The 9682-nt window shown below is 37.9% G+C and overlaps 1 protein-coding gene across 1 annotated transcript in view; it reads left to right on the top strand.

Annotated features, from left to right (window-relative positions):
• The first annotated feature begins 1144 nt into the window (after positions 1-1144).
• Positions 1145-9682, top strand: part of LOC123780410 (A disintegrin and metallopeptidase domain 3-like) — a 126616-nt gene continuing 118078 nt past the window's right edge. Inside the window, exons 1-4 of the mRNA XM_087856325.1 lie at positions 1145-1276; positions 1793-1875; positions 4223-4278; positions 7072-7150. Coding sequence (XP_087712451.1) covers positions 1219-1276; positions 1793-1875; positions 4223-4278; positions 7072-7150 — 276 coding nt within the window. The 5' untranslated portion in view covers positions 1145-1218. The remainder of the gene's footprint in view (positions 1277-1792; positions 1876-4222; positions 4279-7071; positions 7151-9682) is intronic.

Genomic DNA, 9682 nt, shown 5'->3' with positions numbered 1-9682 from the left:
CTTAATGTTATAGCAGCATTATTTACAATAGCCAAACTATGGAAACAGCTCGTGTCCATTGACTGATGAATAGATAAAGAAGAAATAGTCTATATATACAATGGAATATTACTCAGTCGTAAAAAAGAATGAAATCTTGTCATTTGCAATGACATGGATGGAGGTAGAGAGCATAATGCTAGGTGACATAAGTCAGTCTGAGGAAGAGAAATACCATATGATTTCACCCATATGTGGAATTTAAGAAACAAAACAAATGAGCGGGGGGCGGGAGAGGCAAACCAAGAAAGAGACAAGGATGTTTTCACACATATTTTGATATCTGTCTGGTTTCGGGCTTATACTATGCATGTAAAAAATAATTGTTGAATTAAATTCAAATGATGTGAATGCCTGTAAATTATCCCCAGAAAGAAAAAAAAAAAGCAGTCAACAGTGGAAATACAGTAATGAATTTAGATAATAAATATGTATTTCCCCTTTTGGTTACTTGACTGAACACGGAGATTTTTAGTAGAACTAGGAACAATCTTTTAATACTTATCCCTTCAATAACATATATATAAGACTTCAAAAGTTTGATCAGGTTATAGACAACCAGGAAGAAAGTTTAAGAGTAACATAATTTTTATATGTTAATCCCATCAATTTTCATATAATTTGGCAAAAAAGATAAAAATAAAAAATACTAACTTTAAATTAGAAATCCAGCAGTAGATATGGTTAAAATAGGCAATTGTATGTTACTAAACACACGGCTCCATTTTCTGTTTTCCTTCCGGCCATTGTGCCAGAAAAATACAACCAGGACTATTAACACTGCCAAGCGCTTCACCAGCAAATGGAGCATTTCCAGAGGAGAAAATGCACTTTATGACCCTTACGTCATTCCTGGATTCGTTTCCAACGTCCGCGTTTTGGAAAGTTAAGCCCAAACCCACGAGGGTACCAGGACAGGCTGGCCTGTGCCTCTGGCCCGCAGTGGGCGGTGGGTGGGTCCGCGGGGACTGCGACTGCGGCTGCGCGCGTGGGTCCGCAGAGGGGGCGGGGTGGGAGGAGCAGCCACGCCGGGGTGGGAGGAGCAGCCACGCCCCCCTCCCCGCCTCCTGGCCCCCGGCGCAGACCCCCACCCCACTGGCCGGGATAGCAGGTCCAGCGCGAGCCGCCGCGGTTGGGCAGCCAACAGCCATCACCGTGGCAAGGCCGGCAGGCCCCGCAATGCTGTCTCTCCTGCTGATCCTCTCAGGCCTGGGCCGGCTGACCTCCGCGGGCCCTCGTGAGTGAAGGACCCTGCTCCATAGAGGGCCACTTGTCCCAGAGCCTCTGGGCGTGGCGGGCCCCAGAACCTCGCTCCAGCACCCCGGGTCTGGTTGGGGAGAGCCCAGCGTCTTGTCAGAGCCCGCCTAGAGTCAGATCCTCCTGGGCCTGCTGCTTGGAGGGCTCAGAGCGGGACTGGGACAGTTGCCTCTCACTTGCCTGACTCTGCACTTGGAGGAGAGGGCGCACATCTTCTGGGAGGTCGGGCCTCCAGAGCAGCACTTCTTCGCCTGCTGGGGCTGAGGTCAACATGTCTCAAAAGGCTCTGGATGGTGGAGGGTCACGCTCCAAAGTGTATGGTTGGTGGAGGGAGCCTCTTCCTGGAATGTGCAAAGTCTGATTTCGTGGCAGGTGTGTGTGTGGGGGGGGGCGGGGGCTTGGAAGTTGGAAGAGTGACCTGATGTGAGAGGACAAGTGAAGAATAAGGATGCTGCCAGGCACTGGGGAATGCTCACACATGTTTTCCTTGCTGTAGGTCCTGAAACATCACTTCTACAAATTACAGTGCCGCGGAAGATTGGGACAAACAGCAGTGACGGTGAAGTTTCAGAAACGCATGTAATTAAGAAATCCGTTTTTTAAGTTGTGCTTTTATACTTATTTTTGTGACAGAGTGTGCGAGTTAAGGGGGAGGGACAGAGGCAGAGGAAAAGAATCTTAAGCATGCTCCCCACTGAGGGCCTAGGTTGATGGGGGGCTACATGCAAAAGAATGAAACTTGACCACTCGCTCACAAAAAGATAAACTCCAAATGGATGAAAGACCTTGATGTGAGACAGGAATCCATCAGAATCCTAGAGGAGAACATAGGCTGTAACCTCTTTGACATAGGCCACCGCAACTTTTTTCATGAAACATCTCCAAAGGCAAGAGAAACAAAAGAAAAAACTTGTGGGACTTCATCAAGATAAAAAGCTTCTGCACAGCCAAGGAAACAGTCAAAAAAACTAAGAGGCAGCCCACGGAATGGGAGAAGATATTTGCAAATGACACTACAGATAAAAGACTGGTATCCAAGATCTACAAAGAATTTCTCAAACTCAATACACAAGAAACAAATAAATCAAAAAATGGGCAGAAGATATGAACAGACACTTTTCCAATGAAGACATACAAATGGCCAACAGACACATGAAAAAATGTTCAAAATCATTAGCCATCAGGGAAATTCAAATCAAAACCACATTGACATACCACCTTATGCCAGTTAGAATGGCAAAAATTGACAAGGCAGGAAACAACAAATGTTGGAGAGGATGTGGAGAAAGGGGATCCCTCTTACATTGTTGGTGGGAAGGCAAGTTGGTACAGCCACTTTGGAAAACAGTGTGGAGGTCCCTCAAAAAGTTGGAAATAGAGCTACCCTATGACCCAGCCATTGCACTACTGGGAATTTACCCCAAAGATACAGATGTAGTGAAGAGAAGGGCCATACGCACCCCAATGTCCATAGCAGCATTGTCCACAATAGCTAAATCGTGGAAGGGGCCGAGATACCCTTCAACAGATGAATGGATAAAGAAGATGTGGTCCATATATACAATGGAATATTACTCAGCTATCAGAAAGAACAATTACCCAACTTTTGCAGCACTTGGACGGGACTGGAGGAAACTATGCTAAGTGAAATAAGTCAAGTAGAGAAAGACAATTATCATATGGTTTCACTCATTTATGGAACATAAGGAATAGCAGGGAGATCAGTAGGAGAAGGAAGGGAAAAATGAAGGAGGGGGAAATAGAAGGGGGAATGAACCATGAAAGACTATGGACTCTGGGAAACAAACTGGGCTTCAGAGGGGAGGGGTTGGGGAATTGGGATAGGACAGTGATGGGTATTAAGGAGGGCACATATTGCATGAAGCACTGGGTGTTATACGCAAACAATGAATCATGGAACACCACATCAAAAACTAAGGATGTACTGTATGGTTACTAACATAACATAATAAAGTATTATTTTAAAATACAGATATATTTAAAATGAAAGAAATTATATGCGTTATCATGAATAAAATATGGATATATAACCAAAAAAATAAAAAAAAATTAAAATGACTTATGCAGAAAATTATACCCAATGACAGAATTTAAATTCTTTGCAAATGCAAAAATTGTACCCACATTGACCATGTGCTACACCATGAAGAACGTGTACGTTTTATGATGATGTCACAGATAAGGGTTCTTGGGGATGTAGTCTTTGAGAAGATTCCTGGGAAGGCAGTTTTTTTTAGGGTATGCTCTTGTGATGAGCCCCTGTGGAAGGGGAGGGGAGGAAGTGAGAAGGGGGAGACAGAAACTCAGTCAAGTCTCAACAAAGTGTGAAGCTAGCATGGCCCATCAGTATCTGGAGTTGAGGTGAGGGAACTTGTCATTAAATGTGGGCTGTCTCAGAAAGTTGTGACTTGGTGTGAGGTGACCGTCTGTAGCTGAGGCAATTCCTAAAGGGAACAGGGAGATGAAGAGTAGGGGACACTTCCTTTAATCTTAAAAGGGAACCTGTGTTGTATCTTTAATTTTTCAATATATTTGGGCTAGAAATTGCAAAGCAGAAAAAAGATAATACAATTCAAGTTTCTTCAAAGATTACTCAACATTTCTAAATGTAACCATTTTAAATTAAAATTTCATTGTGAAATTTTATGGTTAGTACTCTTAGTTTTGAAATAGATAGAGACTCTTTGATTTTATTTAAATTTAATTATGATTAATTCTCTCATACATTCCAAGATGGAAGATTACAATTATATGTCTATATTATATATGTCTATATTATTTTGAGACGTGTGTTATGATATATGTCTAATCGAAAGAGTAAATACATTTTAAGAAGTTATGACTTTTGTTTTTTAAGAATTCAGAATTTCTAATAATTATGTTCTTCTTGAATACTTTGCTGTAGGTCACTTATGCCATCAAAATTGACCAGAAAATATATACTCTCCATCTTGAAAAACAGTAAGTGGCCATTCTTCTTTTCATACAGTTGTTTTAGTTTCTGAAATTTTTATAGTCACTATCCTAAAGTTGAGCCTAAACAAGAGCATGACTATTATATTTAATATGTTACATCTTTGTAATTCGAGTCAGACTAGAATTCCAAGTCTTCACCTTGAGATTTTAAATCTAATGTTCGAGCCAAATATTAATTTCATGATGCAAAATTAATGTATGCCAGATAAATGAAAATTAGTCTATGTAACTCTTCAAAATATAGCCACAACTGTAACAATTAATTTTGTTCATCATGTCATTTTATACATTTATATGATTTTAAGCATTTTCCTTGATATTCCACCAATGTTTTTTAATATCTTCAACTTTTACTCTGTGAGGAAACCAATATTAATACCCTTGTATCTATCTTGCCATCATTTTCTATTCCACATTTCACCTTTCCTTTAAATGAAATATGTAGAAACCTACCAAAAAGGTTTGTTTTTAGAGAAATGGAAATACTGTTTTGCAATCGGCAGGTCTTATTTAATAATGGTGTTCATTTTCTTCCTCTATGTATATATCTTCCTCATTCTTTAACAGGTAACGGTCTGTAGTATGGCATGTTGGTAGGGAATGAGGTGATTTCCAAGGATTGTCACTATGGAGTCCTGCAATAAACATCCTTATATGTATATTCTGATGCAGTAGATATTTTGTTTTGTGGGCTTAATACCAAGAGATGGGTTTCTGGATCAAGAAGTGTGAATAATAGTAATAATAGTGATAATAGTGATAATAGTGACAAGAACAAAAACAACAAAAGTAACTGGCATTCATGGAGCACGTAGCAATTGCCAGGCATATTTCTAAGCAATCTGCGTGTAGTAACTGATGTAAATTTCACAGCAACCTTCCTTGTTACTCACATTTTGTATTAGAATTTTGAGAGATATTGTGTTTCTGAGAAGACAGTTGCAGTTTAGATTTTCAAAAGCATGCAGATGTGCTAAAATATTACAGTGCATCTTTGTGTCAATTTATATTTATTCAGTTGTTCTCACAATTGAATAAACCCCTAAATTTTTCATTTTGGTTTTAAATCACTACACATTCTTAGAAATTTTATGGAAATCTGTGGTTTCCTATTGGGTCTTATGGATCTGCCCTCTATAGTGTAGTTTTTCCTCCAACTACTTTTAAATCTTTCTTTTGGCTGTGTTTCTTATTAGCAAAATGTGTTCTCTTTATTAGCTAGGACTCTATTTCTGTTCTTAGCAAACAAATTCTCTGACACATTTATTGAATTATTATTTTCCATCTGTCATCATTTTAGTTTCAGAGTGTCTTCTTTCTACTTGAAATGATCTGCTCTGAAAGCTTATTAACTTTTTTAACTTTTCTTGAAATAATGATTATTTTCTTTAACCAAATTCTTCATTCAACTTCGTTAGGAACTTGCTTTTATGTTTTGCCTTCCGCCCTTCTGTTGTTCATTTTCCTTACACTGGATGTTGTTTTCCAGTGAGTGGTCATGGGTATTTCTATTAATTCACTGATCAAGGCAGATCTTTTTGTTGTTTTTTGTAGAAGCAAAAGTATACTTTTGAGGATCCAGGTCGAATGAACTTGCAAACTAAAGTTTTATCCTTTTAATTATGCTTGTCAGAAATCTGTTGAATTTCCTTTTCCTGTGGATGCTTCTGGATCCCCATTTCCACCACCTCCATTGACATGCTTGTTACTAAAATGTGGCTCTGCCCTTGTGCTAGAATTCATGTTCCAGGTGCTTACACCTAAAGCTACCCAGGCCATTTGGCATTTGCCCTTGAATGTAGGTGGAATATGAGCTGTTAAACACCAGTTTTGTTTTGTCTGGGAAGATCTCTAGTTTTGTTATTTGAATCGAGGAAAAGGAAGAGCTGTCAGGAATGAGAGAAGGTGAAGCAGGTCTGGAAAGAGAAGTAGTGGTGAATGTGCACCCTCCGTGAATGCTCTAGGTCCTCTGATTCTGGCCTTGGACTGTCCCTTAGTGTTTGGATTCCTTGAGAAAGCCTGGTCTCCTGGCACTAAATACTGGTGTCAGATTGTTCTGTAATAATCGCAATCTTCTCTGTGAGAAGATTACACTTCAGTACCATGTATATGAGTCTTATCTATAGAATTCATTTAGCTTATGAAATTTGAGCAAAGCACTAGCCTCCTGCTTCTAAACGAAGGCTTTAAGAACTATTGTATGCTTCTACAATTTCTTTTCTCCTTCTGCTACAAGAAAGGCATGTTCCAAATGGTAGGAGGTATGTCTTCTCCCAGGTTCCAGAAGGAAGGCAGTGTGGAGCAGAACGTGCAGTAAAGTTGGGAAGAACATTCATTGTTGTTTTGAGGCATTGAGAGTTTGGGGGTTGTTCTCACCACAGTATAATTTCATGAAAACTAATGGGAAAAGGACATATTTTTTGTTTATCAATCTTTGGCTACTTGTTAGCAAATGTTAACAAATTAACAAATATTTTCCTATGAGATTTATTGATTGTTGAACCTAATGAAAACTTTGCTATGGGAATCCAGAAGTCCTGGTTTCTAGCATATGTAAATTTATTTCATTTTGGTGTTCCTACTGCTATCGGTTATACTGCTTAGTATTTTTTCTTATACAAAATATGCTATCAGAAAGCAAATGAGATAATGGAGAGATGAGTCCATTTAATTTTTGAATATTTGAGTTTGTAAAATTGAAAGTGAATTTTAATGTCATGATTCTGTTTTTGTTAATGTTACTTTTGCAATGAAGTGTCATTACTTTGGTTGAATTAGGTCATTTTTAGACCCTCATTTCCTGGTGTATGCATACAACAAATCAGGAACATTGTATCCAGATTCTTCATTTATAAAGGTAAGTTTTCCTTTATGCTCTGTAGATTTACGTTTTCTGTATCATTAAGGTTCCATTGGCAGGAAGCAAAAGGATGCTTTCTACCACCCAGAATTATCGGGCAAACAGATCAGAAGCCCAAATATAATGCGGCAGTCACGATGAAGGTAGTTTGAACAGAACAACTACTTTTCAAATTGGAGCTCCGGAATCTCTTATCCAAAAAGGTTGTTTAAACTACCAGAAGCATTAGCAGGGGTCTGAGAGAGAAAGTAAGTGGGTTAAGGAGCCAAGAATAAGAGGCCCCTAAATACAGGGTCATTTCAATTGAGATGTCATAGGACAGAGGAAGTGGTGGAAATTACAATGATCATATGGTTTCCATCATAAGTGGAACATAAGGAATAGTGCAGAGGACAATAGTAGAAGGGAGGTAAAACTGCAGGGGAAGAAATCAGAGAGGGAGACAAACTATATGACACTCTTGACTCCGGGAAACAGAAGGTTGTGGAAAGGGAGGTGGGTAAGGGGATTGGGTAATTGGGTGAGGGGCATTATGGAGGGCCCGTGATATGGTGAGCAACTAATGAATGCTTGAAGATTATATCAAAGGTAATGATGTACTATATGTTGGTTAATTGAATTGAAATAAAAAATATGCATAAAAAAGATTAAGTTTCTAAACAATCACATTCCCACAAAGAAACATCAGGTCCACATGTTCTCACACTTTACCTTTTCCAATCCTTAACTATTTAAGGTAATATTTCTATGAACATTCATGTGCAATTTGTTGTGTGGACACATTTTTATTTCTCTGGGATACATGCCCAGGAATATGATTGCCAGGTCCTACGGTAAGTATATGTTTATTTTTTAAAAGAAATTATTAGCTATTTTCCAGTGTCTGTACCATTTTACACTTCCACTGGCAATATAGGAATGATAGAGTGTCTGCCTGTTTGCCACCATTTGATCAGTATTTAAAATCTTTTTAAATTTCTGTCATTTTGATAGATGTATAGTGATAGCTCATGTAATTTTAAATTTGTATTTCCCTAATATCCAGTGATGTTGAGTATATTTTCATGAAATGAAATGTCTATTAATGTCCTTTATCCATCCTTTCTAATTGGATTGGTTGGTTTTTTATTGTCGATTTTTAAGCAGTTTATGTATTCTAAATACAAGTCCTTTGCCAGATAATGTGTTTTGCCCATATTTATATTCCCAGTCTGTAATTTGTCTTTTCATCTTGTTCATAAGGACTTTCATTGAATAGAAATTTTTAATTTTGATGAGAGTTAATTTATCAACTTTTCCTTTTATGAATGGAGGTTTCGGTATCAAACTTAAGAACTCCATTTATCCCTAGCTCCTGAAGATTCTATGTTTTTTTCCCCTAAAAGTTTTACAGCCTTATTTACATTTAATTGTATGTCCACTTTGAGATAATTGTGTGTAAGGTGGGAGATTTGGATCAAGGTTTGTTCTTCTGGCTGAGGATTTGCATTCATATGTTTCAGCGTCACTGATAGAAAAGGCTGTCCTGCATTGACTTGCTCTTGCATCTTTGTCAAAAAGTCAGTGGGACATATTTTTGTGGGTATATTTTTGGGTTCTTTATTCTGTTCAGTTTTTTTACGTGTCTATTCTTCTGCCACTACCATGCTGTCCTCTTTAGTTAACATGTAAATTAAGCATTTATATAGACCACAGTGATTCCTCCTACCTTATTCTTTCTCAAGATTTTTAGACCATCATAGGTATTTTGCTTTTTCATATAAATTTCAGATTAAATTACTTCATGGATACAGACAAACTTGCTGGGATTGTGATAGACATTGTGTTGGCCCTGTAGCTCAATTTGGGGAGAATTGAACTTTTCGCCGTGTTGAGTCTTCTAATCTGCGAATGCAGTGAGACTCTCCGTTTATTTGAATTTTTGTTTTTCCTTGTGTCTTTCAATAACAGTTTGTAATTTTAGCATGCATATCCTGTACATAGTTTTTTAGGTTTATACCGAAGCATTTCATTTTCTTTGGGTCAACTGTAAATGGTATTGTATTTTAATTTCAATTTCCATATATTGTTATCTAGAAATGCAATGGATTTGTATTAATCTGGTATCCTACAACCTTGCTGAAGTCACGTAATCTATGTTTTTTTATTTTTAGATAATTGCCTTGAGATTTTTACATAGATGTGTCTTTTATAAATACAGACATTTTTCTTTCTTCCTTTTCGTCTCTATGCTTTTTATCTCTCTGCTTTGTCATGCTGTGCTTGTTATAACTTCCAGTACTGTGCTGAATTACAATAGTGATTTACCTTGTTCCCCATCTTAGGGATAAAATATTCATTCTTTCCACATTGAGGATAATGTTAGCTGTAGGTTTTTTTTATTCATATATTCCTTACAAATTTTAGGAAATTTTCTATTTCTAGATTGCTAAGCGTTCCCCCCCGCCATCAAGGGGTATGTGTTTAATTGTATCAGATGACTTTTCTGTATCAATTGATATGATTGTATGACTTTTCTTTTTTAGCCTC

The sequence above is a fragment of the Ursus americanus genome, chromosome 27, assembly GCF_024610735.1.
Source record: "Ursus americanus isolate L20-20 chromosome 27, mUrsAme1.1.p, whole genome shotgun sequence".
In the NCBI taxonomy this organism is placed as follows: domain Eukaryota; kingdom Metazoa; phylum Chordata; class Mammalia; order Carnivora; family Ursidae; genus Ursus; species Ursus americanus.
Note: the sequence above shows the minus strand (reverse complement) of the source record. Positions and strands in the feature narration are given on the sequence as shown.